Genomic DNA, 22,551 nt, shown 5'->3' with positions numbered 1-22,551 from the left:
TTTGCAAATAAAAAAAAACAGCCTCAAGCTCCTTTAAGCATATGTATTTTTAATTTTTATTCTTTATTTCATTCAACAACATTCAACAGTTCGATATCATTACAACAAATCTCTTTCCTTGAATGAAAGGGAACAAAAAGACTAAGCTTATTTTTCCTAAGAAATCAAATTTCAATTAACGTGATAATAAAAGAAAAGACAAATTACGCAATTTAAAAAAAAAAAACACTTTCCAATAAACTTAATTTAAAAACAAAAAAAAAAAAAAAAGATATTTCTTTATCAAACTGGCTTTTATTATTCTTTTAAATGTACCGTTTGATTTGTTTGTTGTGCATATGCAAGTATACTATTTGGCAGAAAGGTGAGCATGAATCAATCTTTTTTATGATGTCAAATTGTATGTATTTATTTACTTTTATTTATTTAATTTTAGTTGTTAAATTTCTGGAAAAGAAAAAAGTCAAATCATACATGAGAGAAACTATTCAGTTTGTGGCAAAATATTTTTATCGTCTGAAAATGAAGATGCATAATGCAAACCTGACATTTACTTTTAGTTCAGTTTGTGGAAAATGGTTGGCCTGGCTTTCTCTTTAAAACTTAAACAGTTATAAAGCATTACAAACTGGAACAATAGGGCAAACGCACAGCATTGTTTTGTATTTTGTGTCTTTCAAATAAAAGACCATTTTTTCCAGTCATATGTTCCTCATTCAAGGTTTATAAAAAAATAATGCTATAATATCGTATCGTTATCGTGACCTCAATATCGTGTATCGTACCGTATCGTGAGATTAGTGTATTGTTACAGCCCTAGGAATCCCACACTTTCTGGGTGCTAAGTATTTGTCCACCTCACACAGCTTTTTCTGCTTGTTTCCTCACCTCAGATCGGAGTTCTGCTAGTTTCTTGTCCATACTGGTCCGAGCTCCCAGTTCATCTTCCAAGTCTTCAGACATCCGGCCCAGTTCATCCTGGTGAATCTCTTTCAGCAGGTTCAGCTACACAGAGCCGAGCAGAAGAGTGACCTTTTATTTATTCTTTCATCAACAACGTCAACATTAGTGCTGTGGTAGTGATAGAATATTAGAAAATGATAATATTTGTAGTGGAAATGGGACAAATTCAGTGTACTTTAGAAATGAAAAAAAAAAAAGATAATACAACTCACAAAATATCACTGCTTTACAGAAGAATATCAGGGCCAGACAGGAGAAAAATAAAGATAATATTTTAGAGGAGGAAGATTTTTTTTTCATTATGCACTTCGAGACAAAAGTTGAAATCTCGAGAAAAAAGTCGAAATGTTGAGATTAATGTTGAAGTACAATTTCGAGTAAAAAGTCAAAATTTCGAGAAAAAAAGTCAAACTGACATTTCTACTTTTTAGTGCACCATAAAAAAAAAATCTTCCCCTCTCAAATATTTTTTCTCCTGCATGGCCCTAATACTCTTCCGTACTGCTTAATGTCACAACAATCAGATTAACATATGCCTGTTTTTATGAAAGCAAACATATCCTGTGAAGTTTAGTTAACATCCTTTTACATTCTTTCCGTTCTCTGTCTTGTCTTTGCATCCCTGTCATTGCTTCATCTGCCTCCTTAGTCACGTTTTTAAAGTTGCATTTTTATTACACTTTTTGGCAAGGGAATCAAAACTCAGAATTTTCAATTAAAGGAGCATGAGGCTCCTTTTAAGAAATGAGACTCTCTAGCGCCACCCTTCTCCACGACGGCCGTCGGGGGTACTGCAGCCAACAGTGAAGCCGGCACGGGAGAACGGGGAGAACGCACATGCAGCGTCATGTGACGTCACATCTGCAGCCCAGCGCGGGAAATTCCGGTCACAATTGCAGCACATTTTGCAGCACACAGCCTGTTCAAGGCAACGGAGAGATACACTAGAGGGCTCATTCTTTTTGGTTTGGAACGCTTCATCTGACATTATTACTAGAAAACTTAAAACGTATACGCATTTTTTTTCATAAATCCTGCCTCAATCTCCTTTAAAAGGCAGCGCTGCAGGTGGTGTGCATTTCCATTGAATGGTGTTTTTTCGAATAAAAATTATTCTCGTAACTCTCCATATCTCGTCGTGCGAGACTTCTCTTCAAAACAATGAAAACAAAAACTTAAGGTTGAAGAAGATTGTTTTTTGCCGCTACCAGTGTTGAGAAAAATAGTGAGATGATGAAGTCAGTAAACGTTAATGATTAAGTTGGGTTATAGCGTGATTACATTGTACTAATGAGGCCAGAAACAGCTGAAAACTAGATTTTGATGACTTTGGGTTGACCGGCTGAGTCACATCCAGCAACACTGGGACACATGTTGAATTAACGCTATAAGTCAACACTTTAATACCATGCCACTTGTTTTATTTCAGATCTATTGCAGCAGTGTACAGGACTGTCTCAGAAAATTAGAATATTGTGATTTTCTGTAATGCAATTACAAAAACACAAACATCATACATTCTGGATTCATTACAAATCAACTGAAATATTGCAAGCCTTTTATTATTTTAATATTGCTGATCATGGCTTACAGCTTAAGAAAACTCAAATATCCTATCTCAAAAAATTTGAATATTCTGGGAATCTTAATCTTAAACTTCAAACCATGATCAACAATATTAAAATAATAAAAGGCTTGCGATATTTCAGTTGATTTGTAATGAATCCAGAATGTATGACATTTTTTTTTTTTGCATTACAGAAAATAAAAGAACTTTATCACAATATTCTAATTTTCTGAGACAGTCCTGTATACTGTTGCCCATTGAGTTGAAATAATTTAGTTTTCAATCGTTTCATGAGAAGAGGTAAAAAAACATTTTATTCCAACTTTTTGGGCAACAGTGTAAGATCATAAAAACCCTGTAGATTGATGAGCTGCAGAGTTATATGTTGCTACGTTAGTCAAGAGAGTAAGTACAACATACAATAATTGAGAGAGTAATATACTCCATTTTTATACTAAGGGCAGACACAAACACACACAAACTAAATCTTGCAAGTCTCACCTGCTTCAAAGCCTCTTGTTTGCTCTTGCTTAGCTCTTCATATTTAAGTTTCCATTGACTGAGTTCAGCTTCCAGTTTCTCAATGCTCTTACTGAGAGAGAGTTTGTCCCTGGGGAAGACACAGCACACTCAAGTGATTATTCAACTCTTATTGCTCCAGTGCACAAGTGGGTCTGGGTCATTATGTGCACCAGCTACTTTCTGCAAAATTGATTTTTAATGGATTTTACATTTCCACTTTACAGAGCTCAGTAGACTTCAACAGAAAACAAAACATTCGGTGTGTCCAAAATGCCAGACTGAACAGTATACAGGACTGTCTCCGAAAATTAGAATATTGTGATTTTCTGTAATGCAATTACAAAAACAAAAATGTCATACATTCTGGATTCATTACAAATCATGTCTTACAGCTTAAGAAAACTGAAATATCCTATCTAAAAAAATTAGAATATTCTGGAGAATCTTAATCTTAAACTGTAAACCATGATCAGCAATATTAAAATAATAAAAGGCTTGCAATATTTCAGTTGATTTGTAATGAATCCAGAATGTATGACATTTTTTTTTTTTGCATTACAGAAAATAAAAGAACTTTATCACAATATTCTAATTTTCGGAGACAGTCCTGTATACTAAGAAGTATACTTAAGTTCGGCACACTTTTGAGTAAATATCAGTAGTGTGCATTAATTTGGACGTACTATTAAGAGCGCACACGTCACTTCCTGCTGTTGGGAGGAAGTGACGTGTCACAGCAGCAGTAGCAGCTGTTACCATGGTAACAGCTGCAGTAGCAGCACCGCTCCGCTCTTTCCCGTTTTTTCTGGCCGAAACAAGATGACATTACATAATATTATTATATATGAATATTATAATATTAATATTATATAATAATATTGTTATACTTAATATTATACTTATGACATATACGTATCACTTAGCAACCAAACACCGCTGCATTGCATTGTGGGAAGTTTCTGCTTAGCTAGTGTCCATCAATCCACACTAATAGATTTCTCCAGAATGAGTATGGATAGTACATACTATTGAGTACGTACTAATGTTTCGGACGTACTAAAAAATCTCACATACTCATTTTGCTACTCATTAGTGTGGAAGTTTGGAATTTCGGACGCAGCCATTATTTTTTGATTTGAATTCCACATTTAAAATCAAACAACAAAAGCTGCAATGTGTAGATGAACTATGATGAAACACATTAGGTAAATGCATTCAAACAGAAGAACTTTAAATTACAGAAAATTCAAAAAAGTCGGTTTACAGATTAATCTAATCCATTTCTAATATTTTGACGTTTAACTAGTGAGGTTTCCTCCTAAAATGAATGCAGCACAGTAGAAAAGATCACACAATAGAAGTGACATGCTACCATGTTACATGAGATTTCATTCTCCACATGGTGTGAGTGAGTTTGTCTTTCTTACTCTCTCTCTTTGAGCAGCACTTTCTGGGACTCGTCCAGGCGGAGCTGCAGGACGTTTAGTTTGCTGGAGTCGTCCTCCACCAGGCCCATGTCCCCCCACAGCTGCCGGCTGCGTTCCTGCCGGCTCAGGCCCGAGGTCGAACGCAGACTGGAGGCGTTTCCTCCCCGCCCGTCCCAGGCCTCGGAGTCTGGCCCGGCCACGCCGGAACACAGGACCGACTCCAACAGCTCCAGGTCCTGGTGGAGCCGGAGACACAGAGTGACAAGCACATTGAGACCAGAATGGCACTTTGCTAATATAAGAGGCCATATTTTAAACTGATATATTACTAAAACCATGAAATCATTGGAATGTTGCCCCAACAAAATCCATAGCAAGGCAACATCCCTTCATAAAATAGATTGTTTGTTGTCCAGTTTAAATTTGAAAATGTCTTCTATAATCAGTACTGGAGTTGAGGGGGGATGAGGGCGGATGGGGGGGATGGCACCCCCCCCTGAAATAAAAACGGTCCAAATCATCCCCCCCTGAAATAAAAACGGTCCAAATCATCCCCCCTGAAATAAAAACGGTCCAAATCATCCCCCCTGAAATAAAAACGGTCCAAATCACCCCCCCCCTGAAATAAAAACGGTCCAAATCATCCCCCCTGAAATAAAAACGGTCCAAATCATCCCCCCTGAAATAAAAACGGTCCAAATCATCCCCCCTGAAATAAAAACGGTCCAAATCATCCCCCCTGAAATAAAAACGGTCCAAATCACCCCCCCCCTGAAATAAAAACGGTCCAAATCATCCCCCCTGAAATAAAAACGGTCCAAATCATCCCCCCTGAAATAAAAACGGTCCAAATCATCCCCCCCTGAAATAAAAACGGTCCAAATCATCCCCCCCTGAAATAAAAACGGTCCAAATCATCCCCCCCTGTAAAACTGCCATCCCTCCTTTCCATCCCTTATGTCATTTCATCAATGAATGTGGTTTTACTGCTATTTCAACATTTAGAGTCATCACCAGAAAAATAACACCAGAAAAATAACTTTTTTGACAATTATCACCTGTTTCAAGTAAATTTTCACTTGAAATAAGTAGAAAAATCTGCCAGTGGGACAAGATTTATCTTCTTATTACAAGCAAAAGATGTTTCTACTTATTTCAAGTGAAAATCTACTTGAAACAGGTTAAAATTGTTGTTTTTTCCAGTGATGAGTCTTGTTTTAAATGTTATGAGATTTTTTTACTAAAATGAGACATTTATTTAGAAATAAGACAAATATTCTTGTTAAGATTGTGAGTTTTTGCAGTGATCCATGTTACTTATCCTGTGAAGGACAGAGTCGTATTGATAAGTTCAGAAAAGTGTTTTTTATTGTTGTGTTTTGATGTATTTGATGTAAGCCCAGTGGATATTTAAAGCTTACAGAAGGCTGCATTTAACTGCTGCTATGTCATTCCTGCAGTATTTCTGCAGGTGTTTTGGTCACTGCTATTATTTGTAATATATAATATTATTTGTAATCAGCACAAATTATCTGTCCCCATATGATCAAATCCACCATCCCCCCTGATTTTATTTTAACAAACTCAAATATCCTATCTCAAAAAATTTGAATATTCTGGGAATCTTATTCTTAAACTGTAAACCATAATCAGCAATATTAAAATAATAAAAGGCTTGCAATATTTCAGTTGATTTGTAATGAATCCAGAATGGATGACATTTTTTTTTTTTTTTAAATTGCATTACAGAAAATAAAGAACTTTATCACATTATACAAATTTTCTGAGACAGTCCTGAAAAGAAAAAGGAATAAATAAGAAGAGCGAGGAATAAGAAGAACAACGAACGAGAAAATAAGTGAAAAGGTTAGTGTTTCAAGTCGCTACGTGTAATTTTTAATGTGCAACACCGGTGCATTGGCAAAAATAGTCCCCGGTAATTCACTTCCGTTGTGTCTTTTTTATTTGCGTCGTTTTTTTATTTTATTTGCAGCGGCGTTTGTTTCTGTTTGCAGCGTTAGTTTTATTTTCAGCAATGGCGGGTCTCGGCCAGCGTACTGAAGGGGATCAGTAGGATTTTGAAATCAAAGTTAAATTCAACAGAAAGCCTGTGAAGGGATGCAAGTACAGAAGCAAGTACAGGAAAGATGTGGTCATACTTGTTTGGACCAGTATAAAGTCTTGCTACAGCATCTTAAATTAAATGGAGAAAATAGAGACGAAATTCAACCATTGGGTATTTGGTTGCGTGGAGGAAAGCATGTTAATATTTCAGCCACATCTGGGTTTAACTTTGCTACTCTGATGTCCTGAATCAATACAGCAACAGAAATTAAACCAAACGGCCAGGGAGAAATAATAAACTTTTACTCTCATTGAAATATGTGATCCGGGATGAATCAAACAAACACTTAACGGATAAAATAGTTTGAGTATTTGCCCCTTGGATTTGAGTTCATTAGGAACAACGGCTCCCCGGTTCAGATTGTGAGGATGTTCCAGTAAAGAACGGGAGGATCAATCCTGCGGAGAACAGTCCGGCTCGTCCAACAACTCTTCTGAATTTAATTAGTTTTAATTGGTAGTGAAGAATGTCAACACAGCAGTTTGATGTTCTGTTGTAACCCGCAACAGCAACAATACACTTCTCCTCCATGGGGAAGGAGGAAATTAACTTTTCCTCAGTGCTCGGGCCCTGATGATGATGATGATAATAATAATAATAATAATAATAATAATAGACAGGGCGATTTCAATCGGGTTCTAGCAACCTTGGTGCTCAGGTTCTAATAATAACACTAACAACAATAATAATGATTTTAATAGGGTCCTCCCAGCATCAGTGCTGGGCCCTAATAATAATTATTAACAATACAAAATCAATAAGGCCCTCGTACCCTCTGTGCCCTAAAAGATCAAGAACACCCGGATAAAGAATACTGACATCATTCATTCAATCAGTCAGTGTTAAATAGGCAAACAACAAAACTTTCAGCTATCAAAAATAGGATTAAAATAATTGGAATCTACACTTAAAGTTAATTTAGAAATCTGCAAGCAAAGTAGCACCTCCCAGTTTCTTACTGTTTTGTGAAAGGCAGGAGTGAAAAGCAAAAACTTCAAGGCTTCAAAATTGCACAAAAGTGACATGAAGCAGCCGTTGCTGCTGCCGTCGTTACAGGCAGTACTAGAGTTGTAAAATAAATCAGGGGGGATGGTGGATTTTATCATATGGGGACAGATAATTTGTGCTGATTACAAATAATATAATATATTACAAATAATAGCAGTGACCAAAACAGCTGCAGAAATACTGCAGGAATGACATAGCAGCAGTTAAATGCAGCCTTCTGTAAGCTTTAAATATCCACTGGGCTTACATCAAATACATCAAAACACCACAATAAAAAACACTTTTCTGAACTTATCAATATGACTCTGTCCTTCACAGGATAAGTAAAATGGATCACTGCAAAAACTCAAAATCTTAACAAGAATATTTGTCTTATTTCTAGTTAAAATGTCTCATTTTAGTAAAAGAAATCTCATTACACTTAAAACAAGACTCATCACTGGAAAAAACAACAATTTTCACCTGTTTCAAGTAGATTTTCACTTAAAATAAGTAAAAAAATCTGCCAGTGGAACAAGATTTTTTTGCTTGTAATAAGAAGATAAATCTTGTACCACTGGCAGATTTTTCTACTTATTTCAAGTGAAAATTGACTTGAAACAGGTGAAAATGGTCAAATAAGTTATTTTTCTGGTGTTATTTTTTCTGGTGATGACTCTAAATGTTGAAATAGCAGTAAAACCACATTCATTGATGAAATGACATAAGGGATGGAAAGGAGGGATGACAGTTTTACTGGGGGGATGATTTGGACCGTTTTTATTTCATCCCCCCTCAACTCCAGTACTGATTGCAGGTAACTGCCAACAGAGGGAGCTTGTGAGGAACAAACTGTGTTGCACCAGATGTGGAAGCGCTAATACACACAGGATGAGAAAACGAGGACAATGAAAAGAGACAGGAAATCTACACAGTATTTCCCCTCAACTCCGAGACCACCTCTGATCAAACCTCAAACAGGGACACAAGGGATTTGTTTTGTCTGTCCGTGTTTTACAATGAAAGGCTGAAACCAGGCTTCAGTAAACTCAAAGTCTGCAAGACTGGAAACTGATGACACTGATGTTTATTCCCTGAAATCTAAACACAGGCAGCTTCATTATGAGGAGAAATATGCTTCATATGCTCTGTATTATGCATATACTCTGCACTGTTGCCAAGAAACTCCTGGTATAAATACAAAACAGATCTCCAGTAACATCCGTACCAAAGACTGGGGAACAAGAGACAACAACAATATCAGTAACACGGTGTCACTTCACCTAGAAAAACTGACTACTTCTACTTCATCTACTAGGACAAAGGCCATCATCTAACAAAACTAGAGGCTTTAATCTTTAATGTAATTTAATCTTTAATCTAAGCTTTCTTAAATGTATAAATAGAAGGTAGAGGTGGTTAGTTGGTTGACACAACAATGCAAGTGTTTCATACAGGACTGTCTCAGAAAATTAGAATATTGTGATAAAGTTCTTTATTTTCCTTTTATTATTTTAATATTGCTGATCATGGTTTACAGTTTAAGATTAAGATTCCCAGAATATTCAAATTTTTTGAGGTAGGATATTTGAGTTTTCTTAAACTGTAAGCCATGATCAGCAATATTAAAATAATAAAAGGCTTGCAATATTTCAGTTGATTTGTAATGAATCCAGAATGTATGACATTTTTGTTTTTGTAATTACATTACAGATAATCACAATATTGTAATTTTCTGAGACAGTCCTGTAATGATATTACCTGGACAGTAGCATGTTAAACTAAAATGAGTTAGTAGTACAATAAAATACATTTAGTATAGCCGGCCCCATCTGCTGTGAAGGGACACAATTAGGCGGTGTGTGGATTCTACAATGTTAAGAGAATGAAGGATCTGAATGTGAATCGTTTGATGTCCAAGCTTTTTTCAAGATATTCAAATGTAAGGTACTTCAGGAGCAAAATAAAGAGTCCTGCACACGTGTATTATCAAGTATATTATCATATATAAAAATGGTCAAAATTTGTGTGAAAAAAAGAAAAAAGGGATGGTTCTTAATGCTAGCATCCTTTACAATTTTGAAGTATATGAATTACAATAGATTAAGCAAAGGGAAGTTGCTGTGGTGTTTGAGTATTTATTTTTAGAAGAGTCTGCTATATCCCCAGGAATGAGCCTGGCCCAGTGGGCGTGCACCTGCGTACCCACACTTCAAACATGTCTTAAAAGATGCTTTTCATGACTTTCAAATATCCTAAATTGACTTCAACTGCAATTAACCCAGTTTTCAGGCTGTCTAGATTTGTTATTTTAAGAGAAGTGCAATTCATTAAGCAGTAAATAAGTTTTAAAAGAACAGGCATAGCAGAAACTTCAGATTTTTTTCTTTTTTCAAAAATATACCATATATATATATATATATATATATATATATATATATATATATATATATATATATATATATATATATATATGGAAAAAAATTGAGAGTCCATCTTTTGGCTTGTGACAGAGCTTAAGACCATAAATTGATCTTAACCCTCCTGTTGTCCTCGGGTCACAATGACCTGCCACCGTGTTAAAAAAAATACTTTAAACGATATTTTTTTAACTTGAAATGTAACTTCCCCAGCTAGGGCAAGTAAGAGGAAGAGATGTGAGTTCTGCCCTCAAAAGAAGGACTACACTGTGTGCTGCAGGTGTAATAAATATCTGCAAAGGCTGTGCACTTGCATACTGCCCTATATGTGCTAATTAGTTGAATGGGATATGTTATATTTCATATTTTTGTATTATAGATTAATGAAAATTGTTCACTGGAGACAAAAAAAAGAAACTGAGTCATTGGGATGAATAAAAATGCATTCAAAACAAATTTTTTTCTTTACCTATAGAAATACAAATGCAGAGGGAAAACAAGGATTCACGCATTTTGTGATAAATGACAAGTTGTTTCTTCAAGCAAGATGAAATTTGGTGTTTTTGCAGGTGGCCGTGGGTGGCTTGTAGCTTGCATTACGGAGCACAAGTCTTTTCCTGACCCTGCACCCCAACCTGGGACTTGCTGATTGGGCCGGAGCTTCGGGAGCTGCGTGCTGGCCTGCGGTCCCCACCCCTGGTCATCCCGTTGCTGCTTCCACCTGCCTGCGGTCCCCACCCCCGGTCATCCCGTTGCTGCTTCCACCTGCCTGCTGTGCTGTTGCCGTCCCTGACCCACCAGTCTGGCCCTCGGCAGGAGGGTCCCCCCTGATGAGCCTGGTCCTGCTCAAGGTTTCTTCCCTCCTAAAGGGGAGTTTTTCCTTGCCACTGTTTGGCTTAAGGTTTTTCTCCCACTAGGGGAGTTTTTACCTGCCATTGTTTATGTAATAACTGCTCGGGGGTCATGTTCTGGGTATGGGTCTCTGGAAAGCGTCTAGAGACAACTCTGTTGTATTAGACGCTATATAAATAAAATTGAATTGAATTGAATTGTTTAAAATTCAATTAAGGTGCTTATAATGGGGGTTTACTGAAAACTGGTCATTTAGACCCAGAGGACACGGGGTGTATTCAGAAAATGAGGACAACAGGGGAGTTAAAGGAGCATGAGGCTCCAATAAGAAACGCGCATGCAGCGTCATGTGACGTCACATCCGCAGGACAGCGCGGGAAATTTGGGCCCGAATTGCAGCACATTTTGCAGCACACAGCCTGTTCAAGGCAACGGAGAGATACACTAGAGCAGGGGTTCCCAACCTTTTTTGTGCCAAGGACCAGCAGAAGTATAAACAAAAAGCTCAGGGACCGGTTGACAATTTATGTCAATTTTAATTAACATTTTAGAAAAAAACAATGCATTTTAAAGGGATTGTGACATGAAAAACAAATTTTTCTTGATTTTTTGTGTTTTGTTGGGTGTCTTGACATCAATTACACCCAAAAAACAACGAACTTTTAACATTCAGTGTATTGTGTGCTTTCTGGGATTTTCCGCATAACTGTGCAAAAACGGCGCATGTGGTTTGGTGGCGGGCCGTTACGTAACGGCCCGCTAAATCACCGCCCCCTCCACCCAGCTCCCTGTCTCCTCTCCTCTCCAGCGCACCATAAAGGCTGATTTATGGTTCCGCGTTACACCGACGCAGAGCCTACGGCGTAGGGTTACGCGGCGACGCGCACCGTACGCTGAACCCTACGGCGTAGGGCTCTGCGTCGATTTAACGCGGAACCATAAATCAGGCTTAACACGGAGCTGATTAGAGCCTCTTTTGTTCTAATCACCGGAGGAAAACTGCTAAGAACACCCGCGGCCACTGACTGGACTTAAGATAAGGTGACACTGCTGCTTGCATGCCTTTATTTTTATGATTGTTTGCTCTGGTTCGCCGTGCTGCTTTTCCGTGCATGCTTCGCCTGTCGCTCCCGGCTCTCTCCGACGCCGCTGTGAGCGTATGGCTGGAGGAGGAGGAGGTTTGGAGGAGGAGCGGAGCAATGATTGACAGGAAAGGGGCAAAAGGAAGCATTTTTCACAGCGCAAAAAAACACTGTAATAAAAAGCCAGGAAAAGAGTACTAGAGTGAATATTTTCGTGTTACACTCTTTTAGACACATTTGAGGGATGTTGGCCAAGACTTTTAATAGTGTTAAAAGCATGTTAAAAATGATGTCACAATACCTTTAAAATGCAGGCTATCATCAGCGACGTTAGCTACATGCAAAGTGAGATATTTCAAGCCTTTATTTGTTATAATTTTGATGATGGCTCACAGTTTATGAAAACCCCAAATAAAAAATCTCAAAAAATTAGAATATATTATGAAATCATTAAACAATTCAATCATCAAAATTATAACAAATAAAGGATTAACATATATTGCTTTGCCTGTAATGAGACTATGAGACTATGTATAATGTATATAATAATGTATATGTAATGTATATATATACTGACTCTGTTTTTAATGACAGACGGCCGAACTTCGCCAAAACTCGCGTTCTGACTGAATGAATGAGGAAATCAAATGTGCGTTCGGCTCTGAAAGAGGCGGAGACGCAGAGAAACTCCAGGTTCATTCATATAAACCTGACCAGGTTAGATTCAGAGAGTCTGTAACTTACTACAGTAACTGAGAGCTTAAGTTACCTCTCTTTGTGAAACAGGCTAGAGTTACTCCTCTTTCTCTGGTTTGAGTTACCTCCCTTTGTGAAACGGAAAACTCAGTTTCCCTCATTTCAGGGTTAACAGACTCAAGAGTTTTCACTAAACTTGCTTTGTGAAACGGACCCCTGCTCAGATCATTGATCAGCATCTGCAGTATTGATCAGTGAGCGCAGTCGTCTGGTGCGGGGAGACGCAAAAAAGAAAAAAAAAAAAAAAAAGCTGCGCTGACACGCGGCTCTCGGCAGAGATTGTATGAGTTAAAGTGAAGTAAGATGCCTCACTCCATTGGGAAAAAACCGTCTGGTGACAATTGCCGACCATTTTGATTATTGCTTTTTGTCGACAACGTCGGCGAATCGTTGCAGCCCTAATTATGATCGGAACACAAGCCATTCCACGGCCCGGTAGTAACGGCTCTACGGACCGGTACCGGTCCGGGGACCGGGGGTTGGGAATCACGGCACTAGAGGATCATTCTTTTGGGTTTGGAACGCTTCATCTGACATTATTACTAGAAAACTTAAAACGTATACGGATTTTTTTCATAAATCCTGCCTCAATCCTGCCTCAAGCTCCTTTAAATGGAAAATCAAAATGGAACTGCTTTGTTGTGTTAAGAGAATCACCTTTTGTTGGCGCATCTTCTGTTTGTCCAAGTCCACATCTCTCACTGGTTCTGGTTCAGGAGAAGGAAGAGACTCGTCCCCGACCCTGTCGTCCCTGCCGTCGGCGTGGACCTTAGAGGAGGACACGGTGGAGGTGGAGGGGGAGACGGGGACGGATGAGGAGGAGGTGGAGAGAGCACAGTGACAGTGTGCCGGAGAGGAAGAGGAAGCAGCGCTGGCAGGGTGAGCTGTGCCGTCTCCACAGAGATGCAGAGTCTGCTGCCGGAGAGTCTCGTTTTCTGACGCCAGCTCCTGCCGCTCCCGTCGGACACTCGTCAGCTCCTTGTTGAGGGAGTCCAGCCGCTGCCGGAGCGTCCGGATCTCATCACGAGCTCTGTTACGCTCAGCACGGACCTGAGGAATACAAATAATATAATAAACCCAAGTGAGTCCAAAGCTTTCCTGAACATTTCATTCAAGACTATGAAGTTATGTTAAAAAATGCTCTATGATTTTCCAAACTAGTAATACAGTAGAGCAGTGTCTCCCAACCTGGGGTCCGGGCCCCCCACTGGGGGGCGCCAAACTTTGTTTGCTTTGAGGATATGCAGTTGTAAAAATTATATTTACACATGTTAAATAAATAAAAAAATCATAATAACACACCTAATGGAATACAGTAATCCAAGTCTGTATAAACCCACTTAGAAATATATTTTGGTTATTTATCAGGTTAAAAACATATTATTATATCATTATTCAACATTTAATCATACTACTACTCCAACAGGTTGTTAAAGGAGCATGAGGCTCCTTTTAAGAAATGAGACTCTCTAGCGCCACCCTTCACCACGACGGCCGTTGGGGGTACTGCAGCCAACAGTGAAGCCGGCACGGGAGAACGGGGAGAACGTGCATGCAGCGTCATGTGACGTCACATCCGCAGGACAGCGCGGGAAAATCGGGACCGAATTGCAGCACATTTTGCAGCAACAGCCTGTTCAAGGTAACGGAGAGATACACTAGAGGAAACATTCTTTTGGGTTTGGAACGCTTCATCTGACATTATTACTAGAAAACTTAAAACGTATACGGATTTTTTTCATGAATCCTGCCACAATCCGGCCTCAAGCTCCTTTAAAGGAAGAAATTTAAAAAAATGTTGCTCTCATATTAAAAGAGACATTTTTCATAAATATTTGCATGTCCTTGCAATTATTCTTTGTCCATATTTTATACATCGGTGACACAAAAGGAAGGTGAGAAAAACAAAGTACAGGGTAAACCAAAGAGAAATGTATCAAAAAAACATAATTAATGTTCATTTTTACAATTAAAGGTTTGTAACGAATAACTTTACTCTTTTGCTGCTAGTACGTACAGGTCGGGGGCCCCGGCTGGTCTTAGACACAAGTAAGGGGGGCTCCATGCAAAAAAGGTTGGGAACCGCTGCAGTAGAGTGACAACTGGGGAGCTCTAGTTCATTTTCATTTTTCATTTTATTTTTTATTTCATTCATTAAAAGAAACACAAAACAGTTCAATATAATGACAACAAATCTCTTTCCTTGAATGAAAGGGAACAGAAAGAAGACTAAGCTTATTTTATCTGTCCCTTTTTCCTAAGAAATCAAATTTCAATTAATGTAATAATAAAAAAAACTAATTACGCAATTTAGAACAAAAACACTTTCCAATGAACATAATTTAAAAACAAAAACAAAACCAAAACTACAACAAAGTTATATAATACTACAAAATAGCTGTCGTCAAACACAGATAGTCGTATTCTTTTTTGATTCAAAGAAAAAAAATATGACAATAGTGCTAAAAAGAGAGAGAGAGAAAAAAGAGAACCCACCTAACTTAACAATTATCATGATATTCCTTCAAACTGGCTTGTATTATTCTTTTAAATGTAATGTTTGATTTGCATTCTTTGGCTTCTGTATCCAGATTGTTCCATCAACTGATTCCTTTTACAGAAACACAACGTTCCATTCATTTTGTCCTGAATTTAGTTTTTTTTTTAAAGATCTCTGTTCCTTTTAAGTTATACTTATTTTCTCTTTTTTCAAATGTTTTCTGTATATAGATTGGCAAAATTTTCTTATGGGCTTTCCACATGATTTGCAGAATTCTGTGCTCCACTAATTCAAGAAATTTCAACAGTTTTAACTGAAGGAAAAATGGATTTGAAGGATGACTATATTGATTTATACTAATCATTCTTATGGCTTTTTTTCTGTAAAATGAAAATAGACTAAGTATATTCTTTGCAAGCATCTCCCCCATACTCCAATGCAATAGGTCAGATATGGCACAATCATAGTGTTATATAAAATATACAATGGCCACGGTTACCTGATGTTTTTTAACTCAGAATTAATTATTCTGAATTAAATAATTCTGAATTAAACTATTTTCCTTCAAGTTTACATAGAAATAGTAATTCTGAATCGAGGTTTACATGGAAAACACGTTTGATGGTCTTTCTCCAATTCCTCTCCAGGTCTGGGGGTTGGGAAGGTTCTGATTGGATAGGGGGGGGACCGGAAGTTAAACTACCGGAAGAAAAACTACCGGAAGAAAAACTAACTTAGTTCTTTTAATTATTTCCAGGTCCTCCAAGCTATTTATTAAATAAATGGTCTCTGCTCTTGACCTGCGTTTACTGTATGCTGCCATCTTGAAACTTTGTTTGGAAAACCAGCCCAGCGTGGAATATACAGTAAGCGTCATGGAGACAGACGGGCGAGGGAATGAGCAGCGCAGAAAGACCGGAATTAATTTAAAGCCGAATGAGTCGCTAAGTCCGAAATCGCATACTTCCACCCTAATGAGTATGCAACATGTTTTTGTGCGTCCTAGCACACTAGCTAAGCAGAAACTTTCCACAATGCAATGCAGCGGTGTTTGGTTGCTAAGTGATACGTATATGTCATAAGTATAATATCGCTGGATAGAATCGCTGGATGCGATTCTTGAGCAGAATCGCAGGCTGGCGGCGGTCTTTGAGCTCATTGGCAAGATGGATAAGACCTTGGAGAAGTTGGAAGCTCGGCTTGGCGGAAATTGATCACAAATTCGTCTGTTTGGAGTCGCCATTGATGAACCAGAGACTGAAGGCAGATGGAAAAAGGTTTGGCCAATCGCTCCAGCCACAATCGCCCTGGTGGAATGAAAACAAGGGACCTGCCCCCAATAACCCTCCCCTCTCACACGAACATTTGTGGACCTGTTTTCAGAACTGTACCGAGCCGCCTGATAACATCAAGGACATTGGCTGAGGAGCAGCTCTGAGCGAAGTTCACGGACTTACCGCTACACACACACTTGCTGATAACCACACCTCCCTCATCTCAACGCCATGGTTACCATGGTAACAGCTGCTACTGCTGCTCTTACCATGGTAACAGCTGCTACTGCTGCTGTGACACGTCACTTCCTCCCTACGGCAGGAAGTGCCGTGTGGCTCTAAATAGTACGTCCAAATTATTGCACACTACTGATATTTATTTCAAAAGTGTGCCGAACTTAAATATACTTTTTAGTATATACTGTTTAGTCTGGCATTTCGGACGCACTGAGTGTAAACATGATCGCGGATTATTCTATTCAGATTTAAAATCGGAATAAAACAGCCACTTACTTCGGAATTAAGTCTAATTTGGAATGGCCATTTTCATTCGGAATTAGGTGTTTACATGGTAATTTTTTACTCATTTTAAATCAGATTCAATTTTAATTCTGAATTAAAGAGGAATTAAACTTCCCATGTAAACGCACTGAATGCCTTGTTATCCAGTGAAGTGTAGTCGGCTCATTTTTTGGTCCTTACTCCGGAGAGCACCCACCTTGCTCCACTTCTCCCTCCAGTTGGCGGTGCAGTCGGACCACCACCTCATGGTCTTCTCCATCTGAGCGGCTCGGGCGCGAGCCTCCTCCAGCTCCCGGAGCCTCAGCTCCTCTCTGCTCTCCCAGTCGGCTCCGGCTCCGTCCCCCATGGCCCCCAGAGAGCCCAGCCCCAGGCCCCCCAGCCCTCCCAGGCCGGGCGACAGCAGCAGCGGGGGGCTGGAGCTGGGCGTCCCCCCGGTGGGGCTGGGGGTGTGGGTGAGGCTGTCCGGGGACCGGACGCCCCGGTCAGATCCCAGACCCAGGCTGCACAGCAGACCACTCCCGCTGGACTTCCCCCCCTCGGACAGGTGGGGGCTGGGGGTGTAGTTCATGATGGAGGGGAGGCTCTCGGCAAGGATGGTGAGGAGTTGGAAGGGACGGAGAGACTGATGTTGAGATTCAGGAGGGCATTGTCCTCTTCTGCCACCAAAAACAACCTGGTAATAAAAGCACAGGAAACAAATGGTGATGTGTCAGTTCAATGTAGAAGCAAAAATCCCCTCAGAGATGGAAAATAAACCATAAAGCAAGTGATTTGTTCTTCTTCTTTTTTTTTTAAATAACTTTATTTATAAGATTTTTCAATATTTTTTAAGACAAACCAACCTCACATACAGGACTGTCTCAGAAAATTAGAATATTGTGATAAAGTCCTTTATTTTCTGTAATGCAAAAATGTCATACATTCTGGATTCATTACAAATCAACTGAAATATTGCAAGCCTTTTATTATTTTAATATTGCTGATCATGGCTTACAGCTTAAGAAAACTCAAATATCCTATCTCAAAAAATTAGAATATTCTGGGAATCTTAATCTTAAACTGTAAGCCATAATCAGCTATATTAAAATAATAAAAGGCTTGAAATATTTCAGTTGATTTGTAATGAATCCAGAATTTATGACTTTTTTTTTTTTTTTTTTTTTTTTTTTTTTAAATTGCATTTTATTTTGCAGAAAATAAAGAACTTTATCACAATATTCTAATTTTCTGAGACAGTCCTGTATATCCCACCTTCCCCGGTTCCCACATACAAAGATAATAGCAATAAAACAGAATATATAAACAAGGAAATAAAGATAAATTAAAATAAATACATAAATAACATAGTAATAATGATAATAAAATAAATAAAAAGATGAGTAACACATGGATGATTAAGGGTTACACTTTAGTCCAAACATCTGTTAGTTAGTAGTACAATTGGGGGTCTCCACACATCCAAGTAACACTGTAAACATGACAAAAATGAATGCTAAGCAACATCATCGAAAGACAACGTAAGGATGAATTCTAAGAAAGGGGACCAAGCCTTTATACATTTTTGGTGAGATTTGAATCTGTTGTATCTGAGCTTTTCTAAAGGTATAAAAGATATCACATCTTTGACCCATTCTGTGAATGTTGGGGGTTTGTCAGATTTCCAATTGCGGAGGATAAGTCTCCGGGCTATGAGAGAAGAAAATGCAATAAAATTGGCTTGAGAAGAGGTAACTGGTGCATCATCCGTAGGAACTCCAAATATAGCAGTTATAGGACTGGGTTCAATAATTATATGACAAATGGTGGCATTGAAAATATTCTAAAATGTTGTCAAAGACGTTCATCCCCAAAACATATGTCCAACAGAGGCTCCAGGTGACATCTGATACAAGTAGAATCAACATCAGGATGAATTTTAGATCGTTTTTCTCTCGAGAAATGCAAACGATGTATTATTTTGAATTAAAGAGGTGGTATGAATGCGCCCCGGAGAGCGTTCCCACATCCCCTCTTCCAGCTCTAAATTTAGATCTTGTTCCCAGGCTGATTTGGTTTTGTCCAAGGAGAGGAGGGCCGATATCCTGTATAGTCATATATATATATATATATATATATATATATATATATATATATATTTGAAATACTACCCTTGCTGTATGGATTCCAGTCTTGTATAGTATCTATTATGCGTTCTTTTCTTAAGTGTGGTGGACAAAACGGTCCCAGTATGTTCCCAATATTACAGAAGGTAGTAATATAAACACTGCAATAGTGGAGCATGATGACACACATGAAAAATCTTCCCTGTTATTTCAATTAAACAAAGACAGGATTCTTTTTTGAGTGTAGCTCTAATGAGCTGTAATAGGCTCCAGCAGACCCCTAGGACTCTTACAGGAGCACTAGGGGTGGGCATGATTAGTGGTGGGTTAAAGATATCGATATTTTATTGATATACATGTCTAGGAACGATTATCGATACACAAATCCAAGTATCGATTAAAAAAAAAAACATTTTATCCTGATTTTTTCCCCATTTTATCACCCAGTGCTAAAAGGTCTGGGCTTGAAGCATAAAGCTTATCTTGCCCACCTTTTAACAGAATAGAATATACAAAAAGAACAAATGAAGTATCATAAGTCTACACAAAATAATAATAATAGTAATAATGCTTATTGTGCTCCTATATATGTGTCCATTACCTTTGCTTTGAATAATATCTTGTATGCTTTTATTGAGTTTGCTAGTTTAAGGTTGTTATCTAATGAGTTCCACAGTTTTACTCCTAAAACAGATAAACATCTGCCCTTTGTATTTGCTCTTACCTAAGTCAGTCCTGGGCATTGCCCCCTCAACCAACCCAGGGAGGCTGCACTGAGCTCAAGGAGTGAGCAGCTTCTTTTCACCAGACAGGGTGGGGTTTCTCTGGCCGGACGTAGCGCGTGGAAGGATCGCATAAAGCGCCTTTCTACAAAGAAATGTACGTTTTACGTCTCATTTATTCATTCACACACGCACTAATATACTTGGGAAACAGTTAGGCACCAAATATAATATATTTAATTTTCTCAGACGGCAAAAATAAGAACTTTATTGATCCCACATAGGAGTAATTCATGTTGTATCAGCTATAGAGAACAAGGTAGTGCCGCAAAACAATATATATCCCCCTCACAAAAATAAGAAAAATAGAAACATATTTTCTCATCAACAAAGCATATTTTACATTTTTATACATTACATTTTATTGTTATTTTATTGTCTGAAAAATTGTTCAAATATGTTATTTTGTTGAATTTTTTTAATTTGTTTTGTTGATGAAAAAATATGTCTCTATTTTTTAAGTTTTAATTATCTGTATTAAATTAAATGAGATAGAAAAAAAAATGTATTTAATACTTTGTTATTATTATTATTATTATTATTATTATTATTATTACTTCTTAGTTTGTGTTCGAATAAGCACAATTCTTGAAATTCTCTGTATCTCGTCATGCAAGTCTTCAAAACAAAAAAAGGAAATTTCAACGTTAGAGAAGATGGACAAAAAGATATTTATTCTTTGACAAATTATTCCGGTTCCTGCTGCCGCAGCGGAGTAAATAGTCAGATGATGAAAGCAGCGGATGATCATGCAAATGATTATTCAGAGAAAAGGCACTTATGTAATGCATTAAGTAGGTTTATAGCACAACTACATGGTATTAATGAGGCCAAATGCAGCTGGAAACTAAGTTTGGATTACTTTAGGTTGACACAGAGGGCGGCAACGGAGCAGGGGGTCCCGAGCTGAAGGGGGCCCCCTGCTCCGTTATTTATTTTTTTACATTTGGATTTTGCGAAAATCTAGGGCTAATGGAAAAGGGACTATTGCCTGAATGAATCAGTTGGCTGGTTCCCGGTCCAGTTGTGTTATTCACCGGTTCTGCCTGGCCTTGATTCTCACAGCTGATATTTGGAGACAGTTTTGCATCTGAGCGCCCCAACTCCTAACCCATAACTACTCTAAACAATACATTGGGGTGTCGTCGTAGATGCTTTGTTGAGATATTGATTTTGAGTCAGATCATTATGGAGACATTTTGACATGTGGGAAGTGATTGTCCCCGATAAGGTAGGTGTGCTGGCCGTTTAATATGCAACGTAGGAATAATAAAGTTACATATACAACAGTATCCATCAGTACCGCTCTCTAGCTATCTATCTATCTCAAGTCTATATTAAGTAGCATTACAGTCAATTATGTATATGATTAGTGTATGCATTAGGGTATAGCTTTACAGGCTGAAATTGGATTGCTATTTACAAATAGCTTTCTCTACAGTTCCAGTGCTTGATGTGTTCGACTGAATTCAAGTGTCATGAGAATACTTCATCCATGACTGTGTTTCCATGCATCAATAACCCTTTTAAAACCCGAATATTAGCAATAACCTGAATTTGCACGGCCATGTAAACACCAATAACCCCTTTGAATAACCAGAATTTGCTCATATTCAGGTTTTTAAAACCCCCAATATGACCCCTGGGTTACTCCTTTTAAAACCCGAATATTCTGTCATGTAAACGCTAAACGGAATATCCCCATCAAACGGAACAGGAATTTGTTGAGTCCAGGAAGTTCTTCTAAACACGGAGAAACACAAGACCAGGAGGAGACTAATCACTTCATAAATGTAATGAAGGATATGAACATTTCTGCATTTGTAGACGGTAGAAAGTACCGGGATAGAAGATTTAAAAGAAGGTGATCCCAAATGATTAATTACCATGTAAACGGAATATTCTGAATGTTTCAGTAACCGGAATATTAGCAATAACCCGAATTTTGACTGCATGTAAACGTAGTCCATGATTATGCATTTCACTGCTAAGCAAGAAACTGCTGTTAACCAGGGGAACACAAGTTGTTTTTTTTTTTAAATCAAATTTTTTGTCGCAGATTTTTCCCCATTTTTTAATCCCCCAGTGCTCCTACCTAAGTCAGTCCTGGGCATTGCTCCCTCTACCAACCATGGGAGTTCCTGCACTGAGCTCAGGTCTCCTCCTTAACCTGAGGAGTGAGCAGCATCTTTTCACCAGACAGGGTGGGGTTTCTCCAGCCGGACGTAGCGCGTGGAAGGATCACGTTATTCCGGCCAGATCCTCCCCACCCCATCTGTTCCCCGGTTGGCCAGAGGGGGCAGCATAGCCCAGGACTGCTGCATGTTTTTGTGAGGGTAGAGAACATTAGCTACCCAAGGGAACACAGGGAGAACAAGAACCTTTCACCAACCCCACCCAGGGAGGGAAGTCATGGGGGAAGTAAACACGCATTCAGCGCCCACAGCGTCCCCGGTAAGATTTGAACCCAGGACCTTCTAGCTGTGAGGCAGCTGCACTATTTTATTATATCTATATATCACACAGCTCTACAGGACTGTCTCTGAAAATTATTGTGATTTTCTGTAATGCAATTACAAAAACAAAAATGTCATACATTCTGGATTCATTACAAATCAACTGAAATATTGCAAGCCTTTTATTATTTTAATATTGCTGATCATGGATTAC

At 38.4% G+C, this 22,551-nt stretch overlaps 1 protein-coding gene across 1 annotated transcript in view; it reads right to left on the bottom strand.

Annotated features, from left to right (window-relative positions):
• The window catches only part of ccdc102a (coiled-coil domain containing 102A), a 28,394-nt gene extending 8,501 nt beyond the window's left edge, over nt 1–19,893 (bottom strand). Inside the window, exons 1-6 of the mRNA XM_061708160.1 lie at nt 19,824–19,893; nt 17,194–17,670; nt 13,359–13,751; nt 4,480–4,715; nt 3,032–3,140; nt 889–1,005 (exon numbers count right to left, since the gene is read on the bottom strand). Of these exons, the coding sequence (XP_061564144.1) occupies nt 889–1,005; nt 3,032–3,140; nt 4,480–4,715; nt 13,359–13,751; nt 17,194–17,565 (1,227 nt within the window). The 5' untranslated portion in view covers nt 17,566–17,670; nt 19,824–19,893. The remainder of the gene's footprint in view (nt 1–888; nt 1,006–3,031; nt 3,141–4,479; nt 4,716–13,358; nt 13,752–17,193; nt 17,671–19,823) is intronic.
• Between the last annotated feature and the right edge of the window lie 2,658 nt (nt 19,894–22,551).

The sequence above is a fragment of the Cololabis saira genome, chromosome 2 (genome assembly GCF_033807715.1).
Source record: "Cololabis saira isolate AMF1-May2022 chromosome 2, fColSai1.1, whole genome shotgun sequence".
NCBI lineage: Eukaryota > Metazoa > Chordata > Actinopteri > Beloniformes > Belonidae > Cololabis > Cololabis saira.
Note: the sequence above shows the minus strand (reverse complement) of the source record. Positions and strands in the feature narration are given on the sequence as shown.